Below are 18,744 nucleotides of genomic sequence, written 5' to 3'. Positions count from 1 at the left end.
GCCAATGAGATGAGATGGCTGAGGGGCGGGGCCGCGGGACGGGGAACGGGGTCAGGAATGGGAACGGGACCGGGAGTGGGAACGGGACCGGGAATGGGAATGGGAGAAGTACGGGGAACGGGACAGGGACTGGGAATGGGAGACGGGGCCGGCCACGGGCAGGGCCCGAGAGCAGGACAGGAACCCCCGGGACCCCGCGCGTGCCTCCCGTCCCCCTTGACTCCATTTGACCCCTAAATCGTCACCGTTTGGTTTATTTATAAAATCCCCCTCCCCACGCTGCTGGAGCAGGGGCTGTGCTTTGGGTCGCTGTCTGGGGGCTCCATCTCACGGCTGCCCTGTGGACACCCCCACACCCGGGCTCCCATCTCGAGGGTCCCCAAGTCCCTGGGGTGGGGTCTGTGCTGTCCCTGCACCGCCAAGGGGGGAGGGTCCGTGTCTAGGGGCGCTCAGCTCAGCCCCCCAAAATGGGTCAGTCTGGGGTGGCGGCGCCGTGCCCGGGGGGCTCTGGTGGCAGCGTCGTCCTTGTCCTTGTCCTGTCCCGTCTCTGGGAGCCACATGCTGGACTTCTCCTGCCTCTGGTTCGTCTGAAACAGCAGAAAAACTCCGGGGGGAGCAGGGTCTAGAGCACGCTGTGGAAAATCTGCATGGAGCTCATGATGTCTTTGTCCTGGCGAGGAGAGAGCAGAGACCTCGTGTCCCCCTTCTCTTGTCACCCTTTTGCCATCTCCCTCCTGTCCCCTCCTGTCCCCAGCATCCCACACTTCCCATCCCAGCCCTCCTTCCTCCCCAAATCCTTCTCCCAGCTCCAAATCCCGCACCTCCCCTCCTGTCCCTCCTCTCCCGTCCCACTCCCACCATGTCCCCTCTCTCCTGCTGCCCCCAGCGCGTCATTCCGGGATAGAACGAGGATGAGGAGGATGAGGATGAGGATGAGGATGAGGATGAGGATGAGGATGATGCCCCCCGGAGCCCCTCACCTCCTGGCAGGTGGCCAGGAACTCCTCGAAGGTCACCACGCCGTCCCCGTTCCTGTCCATCTTCTGCAAGGGAGGGCCGGGGCTCAGTGGGGTTCAGTGGCCCTGGGGACACCTTGGGGACACCTTGGGGACATTCTCACCTGGAAGAAGAGCTCCACGTGCTGGGCGGGCGCGCTGTGCCCCGGGGCGGGCTGGCCCATCATGGCATAGATGGACTTCATGATCTCCAGCATGTCCTGGGGGCGACACAGGGCGCTGGCAGCCCCCGCCCGCCTGTGCCCGCCCCGCCACCCCCGCTGTCCCCCAGTGTCACCTCCTTGCTGATGCAGCCGTCCTTGTTCACGTCGTAGAGGTCGAACGTCCACCTGAGCTTCTGCTGCTCCGTGCCCCGCAGCAGCACCGAGAGCCCCACGGCGAAATCCTGCCCGCACGGGGGGGCGGCGGGAGGGACCCTGACCCACCCTGACCCGCCCTGACCGACCCTCACCCACCCCGACCCGCCCTGACCCCGGCCCGCCGCCGCCCCATCGATGCCGGCCGCCCCGGGGATTGCAGCCCTATTGATCCCGTTATTTTTACCCGGCCACAGCCGGGAGGAGGAGGAGGAAGGGGGCAGGATGTGATGAATCACGGCGCTGGCACGGCCGTTCCCCCCGGAATTCCCACCTGGAAGCACAGAGCCCCGTTGCGGTCCGCGTCGAAGGCGTCGAACAAGAAGTGCGCGTAGGAGCTGGCGTCTGCGGGGACCGGACCGTGACCCCCGGTACCGCCCCGGTACCGCCCCGGTACCGCCCCGGCCCCCGGGACCCCCGACTCACCGCCGCGCGGAAAGAAGCGCGAGTAGATGAGCGTGAAGGTCTCCTCATCCACGAGCCCGCTGGGACACTCCTGCCGGGGCAGCGGCGCCGGTGACCCCGGGGCCCCGCGGGATTGGGGGGGCTCGGGGCTCGGGACCCCCGACTCACGTTCTTGAAGCCTCGGTAGAGGGACTGCAGCTCGGTCTTGGTGAACTTGGTGCGGGCCAGGAGCTGCTCCAGCCCCTCGGGCGGGTGCCGGGCCGTCGGCAGCTCCACGTCGGGATCGCCGCTGTCTGCGGGGGAGACCCGGGGCGGAGACCCCCTTAGGGACCCCCTTAGAGACCCCCCCTTCGCCCCCAAACCCGCGGCAAAGTCCCCCTTAGCGAGCCCCCAAACCTGGGCAAAGACCCCCTTATGGACGCCCCCAAACCCCCAAAACCACCCCGGGCAAAGATCCCCTTAGAGACCCCCTTAGGGAACCCCTTAGGGACCCCCTTGCACCCCAAACCCGGGGCAAAAACCCCTTAGAGACCCCATATGGGACCCCCTTTTCCCCCCCAGACTCTCCCCACGGCCCCGGAGCTCCCCGAGGCCCCGCGGGTGTCGGTCCCGGGGCTTTCCCCGCGCTCCCGGGGCTCCGAACGTTCCCGAGCCGCCTCTTGGCCGCCCGGCCCGGCGCGAGGTAATTAATAAATGATGCTTCATTAATAATTCGCGCTCGGGAAGCCCCTGCGGGGCCCTTCAGCAATTTTGGGATGGGCTTGGGAGCCCCGAACGTTCCCAGGCGCTGTCAGAGGGGGCTGAGGGGTCTCGGGGGACCTGGGGGGGCATTGGGGGTCCCTAGTGTCCAATCTCGGGGTTTTGGGGGTCCTGTGTCCAATCTCAGGGGTTTTGGGGGGTCCTGTGTCCAATCTCGGGGTTTTGGGGGTCACTGTGGGGTCGTGACCCCCACCTCGGGGGGCTCGTTGGGGTCAGCACCTGCTCAGAGCCCTCCCGGCCCTCCTTGGGAAGGTTTGGGGGTCACCGGGGGTCCCCATTGCCCGTTCCTGGGGGTTAAAGGGGCGAGGGAGAGCTCTGGGGTGGGGGTCCCATTTCCCCCCAGGTATTTGGGGTGGGGGTCCCCATTCCCGGCTGTTTTGGGGATGCTCTGGGGGTGCCCCCAGGCCAGGGCACTTCAGGGGGTTTGGGGGCTCTGCCCGCTCCCCCGCAGCCCCAAATTCTCCTCCTTCCCCCCAGACCCTCCCGAGGGGACCCCAGACCCAAACCCGGCTCTGCTCCGGGAGGTCACCGGGCAGTGGGGCCGAGCCGTCATTAATTCATTAATCAGCGCTAATTGGGGCTCGGGGAGCGGGGGGTACCTTCGGCAGAGATGGGCTCCAGGATGCCGAACTGCTTGAGCACGGCGATGAAGAGGAGGATGACCACGGCCACGGCGCACAGCTCCATGCCCTGGATGCCCATGGCCCCGGGGGCACGGGGGGCTCCGGGGGTCCCCCGAACCCTGCGGGGCTCCTGCGGCAGCGCGGGGCGGGTGCTGCCCTGCCCGTCCTGCCCTCCTCCCCTCCTCCTCCTCTTCCTCCTCCTCCTCCTCCCCTGGCACCCTGCCCCCAGCCCCGCGGTTTTTGGCTCTTTCCCACACAAGTTTGGGGTTTTTGTGGGGCGGGGGTCCAGGGCCGCTCCCCCCGCTCCCGCAGCACCCCCGGGGGTCGCGGCACCGCCGGGAGGGTCCCGCGGGAGCGGCCTCGAAACTGGGGGGGAAAAAGTCCTGAGTGCCCCCCCGGGCCGGGGGATCGATGGGATCGATGGGCATGAGTAAGCAGCGAGGGCAGGGAAACTGAGGCACGGAGGGCGGGCGGCGGGGCTGTCCCCTCCCCGCGCTGGGTGTCTCGCAGCCCCGGGGACATCGCGCCTGTCCCCACGGGGTGTCCCTGTGTCCCCCGGTCCGGTCCCTGTGTCCCCTCGGGGTGTCCCTGTGTCCCCGGGGGTGGCCCTGTGCCCCTAGGGTGTCCCTGTCCCCTCACACTGTCCCTGTGTCCCCCGGTGTGTCCCTGTCCCCTCGGGGTGTCCCTGTCCCCTCACACTGTCCCTGTCCCCCCACACTGTCCCTGTCCCCAGAGTGTCCCTGTCCCCTCGGGGGTCCCCTCTCCCATCCCAAATCTCAGCCCCGCCCCCTGGGACCCCCGGACCCGCTCTGGGGGCGGGGCCACACACAGGGGCGGGGCAGTATCGGGGCGTGGCAAGGACAAGGGCGTGGCACACAGGGCGTGCCCACCATAGGGGCGGAGTCAATCACATGGGGGTGATGTATAGGCGGGGTCTCCCGCAAGGGGAGGGGCTCCGAGCTTGTGGGCGTGGCTCCGGTGCTTCCGCGCCGCTTCATCTGGCGTTCCCGCCGTCCCGCTCAACGTCACTTCCGCTTCCGCCCGCGCCGGAAGTGCCGCCAGTCTCGCCGCCATGGCCTCAAGGTTACTGCGGGTGAGCGCGGCCCTGCGGCTCCTGCCCGCGGCCTCGGCCCGCGCCGCGCCCGCCCGCCAGCTCGGCGTGCCCGGTGAGCGGGGGCGGGGGAGCGGGGGGCACGGCGGGGGGGACGGCGGGGGGAGCGGGGCGGGATGGGGTGCGTGTGTGTAACCCCGGTGTGACGGAGCCCCGCAGGAAACCTGGCCAGCGATGAGGAGCAGGCGACCGGCTTGGAGCGGAAGGTGATGGAGGCCACGAACAAAGGGCTGGTGAGTGCCGGGGAGCGCGGTGGGGCTGGGGCCGGGGTCAGCCGGAGGGCGGGGGTGGCCCGAGGGATGCCGAGGGGCTCCGGGGCGGTTTCGGGGTTCGGCTACCCTTGGAGGGGCAGAGATTGGCGGATGGGTGTCAGGGGGAGCCTCACGGTGTTCTGCGGGGGTTCGGGGGTGGCCGCGGGCTTGGGTTATTTCAGGGTTCTCGTGCCCTTGGCGGGGGTGGGGTCAGAGGGGTCGGGGGTGAGGAGATCTGGGGGTCCCGGGGGTTTAGGGGGTGCTCGGGTGGTGGGGGGCTCATCTGGGGGGTGGTATTCCAGTGTTGGTGCCCTTGGAGGGCTGCAGAGTCTGGGGCTGGAGAGTTCTGGGGGCTCAGAAGTGGGGGACTCTCAGGCACAGGGGGTCTCGGGGTGGAGTTGGGGATGCCAGGTTTGGGGTTCGCGGGGCCAGGCTGCCCTCGAGGGGTTCTGGGGTGGCTCAAGGGGTCTCAGAGCCCGGGGTGCCCTCCAGGACCCGTACAGCATGTTCCGGCCCAAGCGCTACGCGGGCACCAAGCAGGATCCCAACCTCGTGCCCTCTGTGTCCAACAAGCGCATCGTGGGCTGCGTCTGTGAGTGCTCCTGGCCCTGTCTGTGTGTCCGTCCATCCCTGTGGCCGTGCATCTCACGGTCCCTGTGTCCATCTGTCCTGTGCTCATGTCCGTGTGTTTGTCCTTTAACTGTCCATGTGATCATCCATCCCTGTATCTGTCTGTCTGTCCCTTTCCTGTCTGTGTGTCCATCCTCCCACCCATGCCTGTCCACGGTGTCTGCGTGTCCATTCCTGTCCCTTGTCCATTTGTCCGTCCCCTTCTGTCCTTGTGCTCTGTCCCGCGCTGTCCCTGTCCCTCTGTCCCCGTCCCCCTGTCCCTGTCCGTGTGTCACACGCTGTCCCTGTCCCCCCAGGTGAGGAGGACAGCAGCTACGTGGTTTGGTTCTGGCTGCACAAGGGCGAGCCCCAGCGCTGCCCCTCCTGCGGTGCCCACTACAAACTGATCCCCCACGAGCTGCCCCACTGAGGGGCCCCCAAATTCCCCCACACTGCTGCCCCACTGAGGGCTGGGGGACCCCCAAATCCCCCCAAACTGAGCTGCCCCACCGAGGGGCTGGGGTCCCCCTCCCTCCCCTCCTGGGGCTCTGTTGGACCTCCCAATTACCCCCATAAAGAGTTTGTGTGGAGAGCCTGGCTGTGTCTGTGCTGGGGGTATCACCATGGGTGGGGAGGGGTCCAGGGGGTCTGAGGGTAACCTTGGGGCAGAATTTGGGCTGGGGGGACCCCATCTCATTGTCCCCTTGCCCTGGGGCTGGGTGGGGTGGGACACTGAGTGGATTCCGTGGTGGCTTTGTCCCCTTTGTCCCCTGAGCACTGAGGGGGCTGGGTGGGTCCCAGAGCCTCCTGGGGGCCCCACAGACTCCTGGACAGATCACCGCCCCCTCCCACACACACAGGGGACCCCCCAGGGCCGTTTGTCCCCTCGGGCGTGCGCTGGCCTGTCCCGTGGGTGTCACCCAAGAGGGTCCCAGGGTGCCCGTCCGGGTGGGCGCCGGTGGCTGCATCTCCTGGGGGAGGACCTCAGGATGTCCCTGAAGGTTCCCAGGTGATCCCCAGAGACCCTGCGTGGTCCCAGGGTGTCACTTAGGGGTGACCATGGCCGGGACTCGAGGACTCCCCTTGGGCAATTCCTCCCTGCCTGGGGTCAGGGCTAGGTCTGGGGTGTTCCAGAATGTTCTGGGGGGCTCCGGGAGGTTCTGGAGGGTTCTGGCAGGTTTTGGTGGGTTCTGCCCTCCAGGCCCAGCTCAGGGCAGACTTTGGAGTTTGCCCGTCCAAAGTGTGGCCACAGAGCCGCTGACCAGCCATGATGTCATCGATGATGTCACGCTGACTGGCCATGACATCATGCATCCCCGGCCGGAGGGGGCGGAGCTGTCTGCCTTGCTGGCCAATGGGAGCTGAGCTAACAGTGAGAGACAGCTGAGGGTGGGGCTTTGGACACCACGGGCCAATGGGGGCAGCAGGAGGCTGTGATTGACAGCGGGGGAGGGTGGAAATCTGCACTCAATGAAAGGCGGAGCTGGGGGCGGGGCTTCACGGACCAATAAGAGGTGCCACTGCCCATGACTGACAGCCGGTGGGGCGGGGCCCTGGGCTGCGTTGACCAATAGGAGCGAGCGGTGACCGTGATTGACAGCCGGGCAGCAGAACGCTGCGCTCAATGGAGGGGAGGGGGCGACGGGGCGGGGCCCGGGCCCCGCGAGCAATGGGAGGCGTGGCCGCGGTGACTGACAGCTGGGGGCGGGACTCGGAGCGATGGAATTGGTGGGGAGGGGGCTTCGGGGCGGGGCCTAGAGAGGGGGCGGAGCTTCGCCGGGGGCGCGCGGGGACGCGGCGGGCGGGGCCTCCGGCGCACGTGACGGCGGCGGTGCGGCGGTGACGTCAGCGGTGTCGCAGCGGGGCCGGAAGCGGGCGGCGCGCGGGGCGGGCGGACAAGATGGCGGACGGGGACAGCGGCAGCGAGCGCGGCGGCGGCGGCGGGTTCGGGACCGCCCGCGGCGGGGCGGGGGGGGCCGGCCCGGCCGCGGGGCCCGGCGGCGGCGGCGCGGCCGGCCCCGAGCAGGAGACGCAGGAGCTGGCGTCCAAGCGGCTGGACATCCAGAACAAGCGCTTCTACCTGGACGTGAAGCAGAACGCCAAGGGCCGCTTCCTCAAGATCGCCGAGGTGGGCGCGGGCGGCTCCAAGAGCCGCCTCACGCTCTCCATGGCCGTGGCCGCCGAGTTCCGCGACTACCTGGGCGACTTCATCGAGCACTACGCGCAGCTGGGCCCGTCCAGCCCCGAGCAGCTGGCCCAGGCCGCGGGGCCGCCGGGCGAGGACGGCGCCGGGCCCCGCCGCGCCCTCAAGAGCGAGTTCCTGGTGCGGGAGAACCGCAAGTACTACCTGGACCTGAAGGAGAACCAGCGCGGGCGCTTCCTGCGCATCCGCCAGACCGTGAACCGCGGCCCCGGCGGCCCGGGGGGGTTCGCGGGAGGCCCCCCCGGGCTGCAGAGCGGCCAGACCATCGCGCTGCCCGCCCAGGGCCTCATCGAGTTCCGCGACGCCCTGGCCAAGCTCATCGACGACTACGGCGGCGAGGAGGACGAGCTGGGCGGCCCCGGCGGCGGCGGCCCGGGCGGCGGGGGCCTCTACGGGGAGCTGCCCGAGGGCACGTCCATCACCGTGGACTCCAAGCGCTTCTTCTTCGACGTGGGCTGCAACAAGTACGGGGTGTTCCTGCGGGTCAGCGAGGTGAAGCCGTCCTACCGCAACGCCATCACCGTCCCCTACAAGGCCTGGGCCAAGTTCGGCGGCGCCTTCTGCCGCTACGCCGAGGAGATGCGCGACATCCAGGAGCGCCAGCGGGACAAGCTCTACGACCGGCGCGCCGGCCCGCCGGGACCCGGCAGCGGCAGCGGCGCCGGTGACGACTCCGACGGCGACGACGTGGACGACGACTGAGCCGATCCCCCCAGCCCTCGACCCCGACGCCGGCCCCCCACCACCCCCCCCGAGCCCCGGGGCGAGCGGGTCCCCGATCCCCCCTCCCAGCGACGGGGCAGAGGGGTCCCGGAGCCCCCCTTCCCCCTCCCAGCGACGGGGTGAAGGGGTCCCCAAACGCCCCGGGTCCCCGCTCCCAGCAAAGGGACGAAGGGGTCCCCGAGCCCCCCCCCCCCAGCAGCGGTGGGGCGCGGGGGTCCCCGAGCCCCCGAGCCCCCCCTCCTGCCGCCACCGGCGAGAGAGAAACCGGCCCGACCGTGCCGTGGCCCCCCGGCCCCTCCCCGGCTCCCACCAGGGACCCCCGCACCCCAGGACTCGCTGCTTTGGGGGGGGCAGGGGGTCACCCGCAGCCCCCTCCTCTCCCGGTGCCCCCCCATCTAAACCAGCACGCGAGGGCCCCGGAGCCGAGCGGCGGCGGCAGCGCCGGGGGCGGGGGGGGCAGCGGAGGCACCTTGGACCAACGGCCGTTCCCTCGGCTTGTGATTTTCCCTTCATTTTCCTTTTTTTTTTTTTTTTCCTTTCCTCCTCTTTCCACTTTTTTTTTTTTTTTTGGGTGGGGGGAGGTTCTGTTTGGTTTTTCGGTTTTTTTTTTTTCGGGATGCAAACTCCAGGCGCCCGAACTGGAACCCGCCCCGAGCTGGCGGCTCCCTGGCAATTAGGGAAGATTTCCTCGGTTTTGCCGATTTCTGACCGTTTTTCCCCCCCTCCCCGTTTCCCGCCGGGAAGGGGGAGGCGCCGGCACAAAGCACAAGGAAAAACTCGACGGGGCGAACCATCTTCCCCTTCTCTCCAAATAAGGCGCCTCCGGCCCCGTTTCACCAGGACCCGCCGGAATCCGCCCCTTGGCTTCACCCAAATTGGATTTTCCGGCCCCAAATCCGTGGCCACGCCCGGCCCCGGCACCTTGGGGGTGGATTTTGGAGGTTTATTGTTATTTTTTGCCTCCTTTTGTCTTTTTTTGCCCCCCTGGGCCCGGCCCTGGCGCCGCCTGGTCCCTCCAGCCACCTCCTATTAAACACATTTTTCCACTCTCAAATAGTCTTTTTTTTTTAATTCTTTTTCACTCCCTCGGCTCAGTCCTGCCCTGTACAGAATTCCGGTTTTTCACCCCGTTTTCCCATAACTCTGAACTCCATCGCTCTCATTCCAAAGTTTTGCCTCTTCTTCTCCAACGGTTTCACCACTTGTAGGACTTTTCTTTTTTTTTTTTCTCCTTTTAATCCATTTTTGGGAGCCCAATCAGCTGCCTCCTTAATTTATTACCACGGATCCGGCATCTCCCTCTCTCCATATTTATTGGGAAGTGAGGAACGGCCGCAGAGCCCTGGGGGAGCCCCCACGCCGCTGTCCATCTGTCCGTCCGTCCGGCCGGCCCCCGGCCCCGTCCCGCTGCTCCCGCCGCTCCCGCTGCCGTCGCTCTTTTTAAAGGGATTTTTAAAGCGAATTTCTTCCGTTTATCCCGTTTTTAAGCCTTCTCCGTCGCAAAGGACCCGGATCCCTCACTCACTCACTCGGGAGCAATAGTCCTTCCTCGATGGCCGATGTGTCCTGTACTGTATTTTGTACCCTCAGGCAGCTCTTTCCGGTGAATTCCTGCTGTATCCACCCATCCTCCTGGTCCTGTGTTCTTTGCCACGGAGAAAAATCCATAAACCACGACGGCGACGACGGGTTTGGGGGGAAGAACGCTCCCAGCTCCGCGGGACTCACCGGCGTCCAGCCGCGGGACCTCTCCTTTTATTTTTGAAGAGGATGAGATATATATATATATATATATATAAAAATATATATATATTCCTTTGGGTTTCTTTCTTTTGGCTGAATTGCGGTGATTTAGCCTTATTTCTACTCTGGGAGAGCGGCGGAATTGCTGCCGGCCCGGCCCAGCTCTGGGGAGCTGGCTAGAAATACGTGGAAGAGGAAAAAAAAAGCAAGGCAAAACCACCTAAATCCAGTAATAAACCCAAAAAAGAGCTCCCGGCGTTGGCCCAGGGAGCCTTTCCTGGCCAGAGAAGCGCTGGATCCATGGACACAACCTCCCACAGCCCCATTTGGGTGGGAAGAGCAGAGCACGTCGGGGGAAGACAGCGGAGAAAAACAGCCAAAATGAGATAAAATAGGGGAAAAAGGGGATTTGAGGTGCCAGCTGGAGCGAGGGGAGCGGCCATGGGGGCGGGGATCTTGGGGGGCAGTTTTGGGTTATTTTTTCTCTTGGAGCCCCCCAGGAGGCGTTGGGAGTGTCCCAGGAAAGCGGGACAACGCCGGCATCTCCCCCGACCCCCTTCCCATCTCTGTGTGTATAGACATGGCTGTGTGTACATAGCTCAGATTCGGTTGGGTTTTGGGTTGAATTCTGTAGAAAATGGGCAAATTGCTTTTTTCTCTTTTTTTAATTTTTATTTTTAAACCACAAACAGGGGGGAAGATATCCCGAATTCCTGGTACTTCCAGCTTTGCTGCCCCAGAGGGGCTGATGGAGAACGCGATGATGGCTGTACAGACAGAATATTGGAAGTCTTGTACAGCGCCCCAAAACCCACTGGAAAATGCCCCAAATGGCTGGGTCTGGAGCGGGTGGTGCTTCCAGGGCAAGTTCAAACAGCTTCAGTTCTTTTTGCCCTAAAAAATACAAAAGAAAATTTGGATTCTCCTGCCGTGTTTCCAGGCGATTTGGGGGCAGTGGGGGCTGGTTTGGGGGGCCACGCCATTGCTCCTCATGTTGGTGACAAAACCAACCCAGACCCTCACTGGCCTCTCATAAAAAAAGCAAAATGTGGGGAAAAAAAATCGCAAAAAACTGGAAAAGATTTTAAAAGAGCAGCTGAGGGAGCACTGGGGGTAGGCAGGGTGGTGCACCAGGGAGCTCAGCAGGTATTCCCAGTGTGGGCTCCGTGGATGCTCCCAGCTGTTCTTGCAGGGCGAGGCCCTCGCCCTCCTCGCCCTCCTCATCCTCGCGGAGCCGGTAGAGCCAGCGTTGCCGGGGTTGGGCGTTGGCGGGAGCAGCCCGATGCGGGCGGGACGGCCGGGGAGGAGCACGGCACGGCACGGCACGGCTCGGCCTGCAGCCCCATCCCACCCCGGGGCTCTGGCCTCAGAGCAGCGGTGAGAGCGGCTCCAGACACGGGGCAGCCCAGCCACGGGCTGGGACAGCATCGGTGCGGAGAGCGCTGCATCCTCCTCCAAGAGCTGGGTTCGCTGACAGCTGGGTCCTCCAAGAATGGCATCCTCCGAAAGCTGGATCCTCTGAGTGCCCGGTCCTCCTTCGAGAGCTGGATCCTTCAAGAACTGGATCCTCCAAGAGCTGGATCCTCTGAGAGTTGGATCCTCCAAACACTAGACCCTCCTCTTCGAGCTGGGGTCTTCTCCAAGCGGCAGATCCTCCTCGGAGAGTTGGATCCCCTGAGAACTGGATCCCGTGAATGTTGGATCCTCCTCCGAGCAGCGGATCCTCCTCGGAGCAGCAGATCCCGGGAGTGCCAACTCCCTCCCCGAGCGCTCGCCATGACGTCCCTTTGCCGAAAAGAGAAAAAAAAAGAAAGTTTTATTCCTGTTATTTTTTTAATGAAAGAAAAACAAAAACTAAAGCAAACCTGCACTTTAGGCGGCCGGGGGGGCCGGGGCCCCCGTGTCCCTTCCCTGCGGCCGGCGGGGCGGCTCCAGGGGCCGGAGGCAGGTCCTGGGTGTTACCACTAGCGCAGACGAGGCCGACGCGACGAACTCCTCCTGCTCCGAGCACTCCTGACGTAGCAGATTTTTGCAAATGGAGTTTTACAGTCTATATTTAAAGAATTGTATGTTTGTAACAAATAAAGTATGCGGAAAAGTGAATGAAAACCAGCCCGGGCCCGACTTGCTCCTTGGGGGTGCCGTGGGGGGCCCTGCAGGGTGGAGCTGGTGGTGAGGGGTGGGGTGGTCACCCTGTGGCATTGCAGGGACACGCAGGATGTCCCCCACAAACGGAACCTGGGGTGTCCTGAGGGGATCGCCTCACTCAGCGGAGCTGGGACCAGCACGGTGGGGAGGGAGGAGGCTTGGCGTGGCATAGGCATGGTGTGTCACAGCTCATGGTGTGTGCACAGCACAACGTGTGTGTGGGTGTGTGTGAGGTGTGCGTGCCAGCACACGGCTCCGTGTGTAAGGTGTGTGTAAAGTGAGTATACGGCATTGTGCCATCGCATGGCTGCCTGCTGTGGGAGGGTGTGTGTAAAGTGTGTGTAAGGCATTTGTGCCATCACATGGCTGCCTGCTGTGTGCGGGTGTAAGGCTGGCAGGGTTTGGCGCGGCCCGTGTGCGGTGAGTGTGCCATGGCTCAGGCAGGTGTGTGTGCACAGATGCGAAAGCGTTGCGTGCCACGCACACGCCTGCGTGCCGTGTGTCAGGTGCGTGTGCCGTCCCACGGCCGTGCCATCCCGGAGCGGTGCCCGGGGCGCCATGCCGTGTCCCCGCCGTGCCCGTGCCGTGTCCCCACCGGCCGGCGCTGCCGCAGCCGCCGCCCCCCGCGCTGCGGCTCCCTGCGGGCTCGGGCTCATCTGAGGACACGCGGGGACCGCCTGCGCATGAGCCGCCGTCACCGCCATCGCTGTCACCGCCACCGGGGCCCGCCGCGACCCCCGCCCGCCCCGCGGCTCCTCCCCGTGCCGAGCCCGCGGCCCGCATACCCCCGCGGCCCGGGGAGCGGCTCCTCCGGCCCCATCCCCGGCCCCACCGCACCCCGCAGCTGCTGCGGCCCCCCCGGGCATCGGGGGAGCTGGGGACAGCTGGAGGGGCCCCGGGGACAGCCGGGGGGCCCTGGATGGAGCCCGGGGGGGCGCAGCCCGCGGCAGTTGCTGCACCCCGGGGCAGGTGCGGCACTCCCGGGGTGCAGAGGCAGCTGCGGCATGAGGGGTGGGCGCACCCTGAGCCTCCCGGCAGCTGCAGCGAGGGGCGCGGGCCGCCTCGGCCCTGCCCAGTGCAGGGAAACTGGCACCGGGACAGCCGGGGGAGCAGGAACAGGTGCCGCCTCCCCCGGGCGGAGCGGGGTGAGGGGACCGTAGCCCCCCGGCGGTGAGAGGAGGAGCGGGCACGGTGCGCGGCTCTCCACCCCGCCCGCTATGGAGGGAAGCTGAGGCCCGGCCGGCAGGACACCCCATGGCCGTGGGGCAGCGGCCGCACGGGCTGAGGGGCCCGGGCCCCGGCTCCAGCCGGGCAGGACTGTGCTGTGCGGGGCTCCCCTGTGTGGGGTCCACCAGGTCCTAGCCGCTGCCCTGGCACCGACACTCGCTGGCGAATCCCCGGTTCCGTTTACGAGCTCAGCTCGCCCCACAGTGAGGTTCCATTCGGCACTGAACGGGGCCCGTCATGAGGAACTGAGGTTTTATTCGCTGTGACATGTTTGCTCGGAAAAGGGGCCCTCTTCCCCCCAAACAGGGCCGTGAGTTTTTGGGCTTTTTGGCCACACCGCCGTCAACACTGACAGACCCTCCGGCCTCTCAGGGTTCGCCCCAGCCCCCAGTCCGGCCCGGGGGCGGCGGGGTCCGTGTTACCTCACGACCGCTGCCCTCCTCACACATCCTACAGGGCAGCGCGGGGTTATTTGTGTACTGTTCCAGAGACACCGGCGGGCCCGGGTGTCCCCTCTCAGCCCCGAGCAGCGCCGGAGGAGCAAAGCCCCCGCAGCCGCCAAACCCCCGCGCTCCCCTCACGATCCGCCCCCCCTTCCCGGCTCCCTCACACAAACACGACCGGGGGCGGAGCGATAGAATGGGCGGGAAACAGCACCCGGTTTCGATTGGTTTGGTGAGCTGTCCATCATTGTAACCCCGCCTCTCATGGTGGCGTTCGTTATCACTATTCGCCATGCAGTGACGTCACCGACGCGAGCGCGCCCCGCCCTCACCCCGCTGCGTGCCGTGTGCAAAGGCAACACAGCCGTTAAACGAGCCGCTGGGCGGAGCCAGCGATGGACGAGAAAAGAAGCGGCTCGCCCATTGGGCACCGCGGGATGTTCAAACTAGTATGGGAGGCGGTGATTGGTGGAGACGCGGCGCGGCCCGCCGCCCCCGCCCGGGCGGGTCATTGTCTGGCGGCTCCTGAGGCGGGTCGGGCGCGGCGGTGGCTTTGGGGTTCGGACGACGGCGGCGGTACCATGGTGAGGGCAGGGGCAACGGTGCGGCTCGGGACTCGGGGGGCCGGCCAGGACAGCATGGCCGGGCAGAGCCGGGCCCCGCGGGGCCGCCAATGGGCGCCGCTGTCAGCGCAGGCCGGGCGGGGGGAGGGGGCCGGGCCCCGGTCCGTGACCTTGGGTCCGGCCCGGCGCTGCCCCGGTGCCCCGTGCCCGCTGCCGCCTGGTTCCCGGGCAGGGGGTTTGTGCTGCCCTCCAAGCCCGGCCCCGCCGGTGCCCTCCCGCGCTGTCAGAGCGGCGCGGTAGCGGCCGGGGTCCCCTCGGCCGCTGTTTGTGCCGGTTGTGGAGCGGTTGGATGGTAGGAAGAGGCTGTCGTGAGGGAAACGTCGGTCGAGGGGCCCGAACTGACTCTGTCAGCCGCCCGGCGCCTCCTCCGGGGTTACACGGACACATCTCAGCCTGCTTCCCGGGGAAACGGCCCGGTCCCGGGGGGAGAAACGGGGGTTCGTTCTGCCCGGTGCCCCGGTCCTGTGGGCCCGCAGGGGGAACGGGGGCAGCCGGGTGTGGAGCTGTCAGCCAGGGCGGGCAGGGGGATGCGGGTTACGGGTTCCGTGGGTCGGCAGGGTCGCTGAGGGGGTTCCGCGGGTCAGCGGGAGCGCTCTGTGGTTCCAAGGGCGGGTTCCGTGCGTTCGCAGCGGGTTCCGGCGGTTCTGTGCAGCCGCGGGGGTTCTGCCGTTCTCCGGAGATCCACGGGAGAGGCTCTGTGGGTCCGCAGGGGGCTCGGGGGGTTCTCCGGATCCACAGGTGGGCTCGGGGGGTTCCCGGGGACCTCCGGAGCCGGCGGTGAGAGCCCCGGTCCCTCCGCGGTAATGGAAACACCGTTGGGTTATGCAACTCCGGCTGCCGCCAAGAACTTGTGCTCGGGGATGTCTGGGAATGTGCGGCACGAGATAAGAAGTTGCTGCTTGCAGGGGTTTTATCCTGTTTGAAGCAATAAGAAAAAAAAAAAAAGGAAAGTTTGCCTGCCGTGAAGAAGCCAGCGGGTCAGAGCCAGGGAGGATTTCGCTCGGGAATGTGCTCCCAGCGAGGGGCTGTGGTGGAGAGCAGGGATGGAGACGCTGCAGGGATTGTCCCAAGGCGGAGGGTGAGGAGGGAATTGCTGGGGATTGTCCCCTCAGGAAGGAGGAGTCCCGGAACCCGCACTCCCAGCACGAGTGGGGTGATCTCCCATAGGGAGCAGGAGCCACCTGGGCTGGGGGCACTTCCCGTCGGGACAAACCTCGGGGTTCCTGCTCTTGGTAGTCAACCCCCCTGTGGAAATGTCTCAGGCAGGCAGCTCCGAGCTGGAAAACTTGCTGGGGCAGTGGGAAATTCACAGCTGCCTGATAAAAGCCCGCAGAGGGAACAGGCAGTGCTTTTCCCAACGCTGCTTGTTATTCCTGGAGCAAGGAAATATCCACAAATCCCCCTTGCCTCCCCCTTCCTTTCCCATCAATCTCCCTTCCCACCTCCAAAACGCCCCCCTTGAGTTCAGCAGCTTGATGCAGCAATGTTTTCTCCTGATGAAAGTAACTCCTACGGAGGGGATTAGCTGGGTCCCCCATGGCCTCGCCCCTCTGCTTGCTTTAATCACCTCGGGATTAATTAATGCCCCCTCGTGACTAATTTATTTTCCGATGTTTGAACTAAACCTTGTGTTAACTCCCACCTGTCCAGATCCTGGACATTCCCAGGTTAACCAGCATCTTCTTTTAAGGATTAACGTGCTGCACTTGCTTTCCTGGCATGTCTGAATCCTTTCAGCTCCCTCACCATGAGCCAAAATTCCTCCTTTTTAGAGGGGATGGGGATTGTGGGATCAATATATTCTAGAAAAACAGGGATTGTGGATATCCAGGGTGTTTACAGGCTCCCTTGTCTTTCTGTGGGCTGGAAAACTTGTTTTGGGGATTCTTATCCCTGTTTTTTTTTTACCTGGAGCAGATTTTGGGTTGCTGACGTCTTTCCCACAGGGAGGGTGCAGCTCCCTCTGCTTTCCTGCGTCACCCAGAGCTCTCACCTTCATTAGGAACAGCTCTCATTAGTGATTAATGATGTCATAGGGGCTTCCCATATCCCTGGAATCCGTGGATTTCCTGGCAGCGGATGGGAGAGCCCGTTCTCTCTTCCTTGTTACTCAGCAACTCCCAAACTCTGGGCTTTGGCATTTCCACCCCTCCCAACGTGGTTTTCATTAAATCCACCATTTCTGGGGCTCCTGGTGGTTTCCCACTCTGGAGTAGGATGGGAATTAGCCCCAAATCCCACAGGATTCACGTTCCCATGTGCAGGAACAGTGTCCTGCCCAGTGTCAGCGTGGGGAGAAATCGAATCTGAAAACAAACTGGACTCACAACTGGAAGAAAACTGAACAATGGGATTTTGGGCTGTTTTCCCCCCCATTTGGCATTTTCTGGAACATACCGGGAGTAGTGGCAGCAGGATGAGAGGCTGGGTGAGGGAGCAGCTGCTGCACCCTGAAACCCTCCCTTGTTTATCCCCTTGAATCCGCGTGGTTCGAGCGGCCCTGAGTTGCCAGGGAGCTGCCAGCTTATCCTGCAGCGGGTCCCTCTGGCTTAGAAATAACGAGATTGTTTGGATTCGGGGCTGATTAGATTAATTAACGGGCCCCTTTCTCCCGCAGGCTGGCGGCAAGGCGGGCAAGGACAGCGGCAAGGCCAAGGCCAAGGCCGTGTCGCGCTCCCAGAGGGCTGGGCTGCAGGTACGCTCAGGGTGCTGGGCACCCACACCTCTGATTTGGGGTAAAAACAGGGGGGTTTGGCACTTGGAGGGGCTTGGAGCCATGGGGGTTTTGCTGTCAGGTGGGACACAGACTGGGAGGATTAATTGGGAGAAGTGTTATATTATTATATTTATTATACTATTTATATTATAATGTTACATATTACAATATTTTATATTATATTATGTGGTATAATATTTTATATTATATTATTATATAATATATACTTTATTTTTATTATATATTTCTTTATATTTTAAATTAATAATTATTATTATTAAAATACAAGTATTTTATGCTATACAAGGTATATATTGTATATATATATATACAATATATACACTTACATACATTTTAGTAAATTATATTTTATGAGATATATATCATAAATATATATAATAAAAATATGCCAATATATATCATAACAATATCATGTGTTATTATAACATATGTTAATAGTAGCTACTATCTAGTAATAAATAAATTGGATTATGATCTGTTTGGAGAGCTGCAGCCCAGATCAGCCGTGCAGGGTGTAAATGTGCACACTGTGGGGGCCGTGGCTGTTAACGAGGTTGCTAATTGCCCCCAGTTCCCAGTGGGCCGCATCCACAGGCACCTGAAGACCCGGACCACCAGCCACGGGCGCGTGGGCGCCACGGCAGCCGTGTACAGCGCGGCCATCCTGGAGTACCTGACGGCTGAGGTAGGGCCCCCTCCCTGTACAGCCCCTGCAGCCCCCTGCCCGGCATCCCCACCCACTGCCGCCCTCCCGCAGGTGCTGGAGCTGGCCGGGAACGCGTCCAAGGATCTCAAAGTGAAGCGGATCACGCCCCGGCACCTGCAGCTGGCCATCCGCGGCGATGAGGAGCTCGACTCGCTGATCAAAGCCACCATCGCCGGAGGAGGTGGGGCTGCGTTCCTGCTGGTGGGGGAGATGGGGCAAGGAGGGAACAGGGGAAACCAGACAGGGATTGGGGCAGGGAGGGAACGAGGGAAACCAGACAGGGACTGGGGCAAGGAAGGGGACATGGGGGAAACCAGACAGGGACTGGGGCAGGGAGGGAATGAAGGAAACCAGACAGGGATTGTGGCAAGGAGGGGATGTGGGAAACCAGACAGGGATTGGGGCAAGGAAGGGATGTGGGAAACCAGACAGGGATTGGGGCAGGGAAGGGGACATGGGAGAAACCAGACAGGGACTGGGACAGGGAGGGGATGTGGGAAACCAGACAGGGATTGTGGCAAGGAGGGAACAGGGGAAACCAGACAGGGATTGTGGCAAGGAGAATTTGACAGGAATTCGGCATAAGCACCTGGGCTCGCTGCTTCCCTTGATTCACACTGAGGGGGATCTGCTTGACGTTCACAAAATGGGGAGTTGAGGGTTTTTTGGAGTTTGTTGGGAATTCTGCAGGTGGCTTCACAGGATTTCTCCTCCGCTCTCTCTGCAGGTGTCATTCCTCACATCCACAAGTCTCTGATTGGAAAGAAGGGACAGCAGAAAACGGCGTAGAGGGAGCGCGGCACCGGATCCCCCGTCATTGTACTGTACCTGGGCACAGGAACATCTCGGGGACACGAGGAATTTTTTTAAGGAATAGTTGAAGGGAAGAGCATAGAGGATTGACTGTAGAGGAAGCATTGGGATGGGTTTAGATTCTGAGTAGGACACACCGTGGGCTGTGGGGCGGCAGCTGGGGGTGGGCGAGTGGCTCGGCTGCCCCCGCGTTTTATACAAAAATGGAACCCATAAACCATTTTTTACAAAAATCCAGACTGTCTCCA

The 18,744-nt window shown here is 63.5% G+C and overlaps 4 protein-coding genes and 1 long non-coding RNA gene across 9 annotated transcripts; 3 read left to right on the top strand and 2 right to left on the bottom strand.

The window, feature by feature from the left end:
* Positions 1–49: 49 nt before the first annotated feature.
* On the bottom strand, positions 50–4,074 carry LOC141731853 (calsenilin-like). 3 transcript variants are annotated; one of them, XM_074558966.1, is made up of 8 exons: positions 3,136–3,357; positions 1,946–2,070; positions 1,799–1,868; positions 1,647–1,717; positions 1,294–1,401; positions 1,121–1,216; positions 981–1,043; positions 50–670 (listed from the first exon to the last, which is right to left on the bottom strand). In XM_074558966.1, the coding sequence occupies exons 1-8, from the start codon at positions 3,236–3,238 to the stop codon at positions 623–625; spliced, it is 684 nt and encodes a 227-aa protein (XP_074415067.1). In that variant the 5' UTR covers positions 3,239–3,357; the 3' UTR covers positions 50–622. The 3 variants fall into 3 exon arrangements, with proteins under 3 accessions (XP_074415067.1, XP_074415065.1, XP_074415066.1); XM_074558964.1 differs by having other exon boundaries at positions 1,647–2,070; positions 3,136–4,074; XM_074558965.1 differs by lacking the exons at positions 50–670; positions 981–1,043; positions 1,121–1,216; positions 1,294–1,401 and having other exon boundaries at positions 1,583–1,717; positions 1,799–2,070; positions 3,136–4,074.
* A 91-nt stretch (positions 4,075–4,165) lies between these two features.
* On the top strand, positions 4,166–5,722 carry COX5B (cytochrome c oxidase subunit 5B). The gene is made up of 4 exons (XM_074558990.1): positions 4,166–4,325; positions 4,430–4,503; positions 5,014–5,113; positions 5,448–5,722. The coding sequence occupies exons 1-4, from the start codon at positions 4,232–4,234 to the stop codon at positions 5,558–5,560; spliced, it is 381 nt and encodes a 126-aa protein (XP_074415091.1). The 5' UTR covers positions 4,166–4,231; the 3' UTR covers positions 5,561–5,722.
* A 1,239-nt stretch (positions 5,723–6,961) lies between these two features.
* On the top strand, positions 6,962–8,181 carry PURB (purine rich element binding protein B). Its single transcript, XM_074558970.1, has one exon. The coding sequence runs from the start codon at positions 7,031–7,033 to the stop codon at positions 8,033–8,035; it is 1,005 nt and encodes a 334-aa protein (XP_074415071.1). The 5' UTR covers positions 6,962–7,030; the 3' UTR covers positions 8,036–8,181.
* Positions 8,182–13,997: 5,816 nt separating this feature from the next.
* LOC141731859 (histone H2A.V) lies at positions 13,998–18,729 on the top strand. 3 transcript variants are annotated; one of them, XM_074558984.1, is made up of 5 exons: positions 13,998–14,201; positions 16,858–16,935; positions 17,549–17,662; positions 17,735–17,864; positions 18,411–18,729. In XM_074558984.1, exons 1-5 carry the CDS (start codon positions 14,013–14,015, stop codon positions 18,470–18,472), a joined length of 573 nt encoding a protein of 190 aa, XP_074415085.1. In that variant the 5' UTR covers positions 13,998–14,012; the 3' UTR covers positions 18,473–18,729. The 3 variants fall into 3 exon arrangements, with proteins under 3 accessions (XP_074415085.1, XP_074415084.1, XP_074415086.1); XM_074558983.1 differs by having other exon boundaries at positions 17,549–17,864; XM_074558985.1 differs by lacking the exon at positions 13,998–14,201 and adding an exon at positions 16,319–16,668 and having other exon boundaries at positions 17,549–17,864.
* Positions 14,137–16,325, bottom strand: LOC141731864 (uncharacterized). The gene is made up of 2 exons (XR_012583781.1): positions 16,149–16,325; positions 14,137–15,155 (listed from the first exon to the last, which is right to left on the bottom strand). It is a non-coding gene; the product is annotated as an uncharacterized LOC141731864 (long non-coding RNA).
* Positions 18,730–18,744: the final 15 nt, after the last annotated feature.

This window comes from Zonotrichia albicollis, chromosome 26 (assembly GCF_047830755.1).
Source record: "Zonotrichia albicollis isolate bZonAlb1 chromosome 26, bZonAlb1.hap1, whole genome shotgun sequence".
NCBI lineage: Eukaryota > Metazoa > Chordata > Aves > Passeriformes > Passerellidae > Zonotrichia > Zonotrichia albicollis.
This window is presented reverse-complemented; position numbering and strand designations above follow the sequence as displayed.

What these genes read in the sequence shown, in the direction of transcription:
- LOC141731853 (XM_074558964.1), bottom strand. Translation starts at nt 3,587, where the DNA reads ATGCCCATCGATCCCATCGATCCCCCGGCCCGGGGGGGCACTCAGGAC. An exon ending in GGAGCCCATCTCTGCCGAAG is followed by an intron (nt 2,071 to 3,135) that starts GTACCCCCCGCT and finishes TCTCCCCCGCAG; the next exon opens with ACAGCGGCGATCCCGACGTG. An exon ending in ACGGGGCTCTGTGCTTCCAG is followed by an intron (nt 1,402 to 1,646) that starts GTGGGAATTCCG and finishes CCGTGCGGGCAG; the next exon opens with GATTTCGCCGTGGGGCTCTC.
- COX5B (XM_074558990.1), top strand. Translation starts at nt 4,232, where the DNA reads ATGGCCTCAAGGTTACTGCGGGTGAGCGCGGCCCTGCGGCTCCTGCCC. An exon ending in CCGCCAGCTCGGCGTGCCCG is followed by an intron (nt 4,326 to 4,429) that starts GTGAGCGGGGGC and finishes GGAGCCCCGCAG; the next exon opens with GAAACCTGGCCAGCGATGAG. An exon ending in GCGCATCGTGGGCTGCGTCT is followed by an intron (nt 5,114 to 5,447) that starts GTGAGTGCTCCT and finishes CTGTCCCCCCAG; the next exon opens with GTGAGGAGGACAGCAGCTAC.
- PURB (XM_074558970.1), top strand. Translation starts at nt 7,031, where the DNA reads ATGGCGGACGGGGACAGCGGCAGCGAGCGCGGCGGCGGCGGCGGGTTC.
- LOC141731859 (XM_074558983.1), top strand. Translation starts at nt 14,013, where the DNA reads ATGGACGAGAAAAGAAGCGGCTCGCCCATTGGGCACCGCGGGATGTTC. An exon ending in CCCAGAGGGCTGGGCTGCAG is followed by an intron (nt 16,936 to 17,548) that starts GTACGCTCAGGG and finishes AATTGCCCCCAG; the next exon opens with TTCCCAGTGGGCCGCATCCA. An exon ending in AGCCACCATCGCCGGAGGAG is followed by an intron (nt 17,865 to 18,410) that starts GTGGGGCTGCGT and finishes CTCTCTCTGCAG; the next exon opens with GTGTCATTCCTCACATCCAC.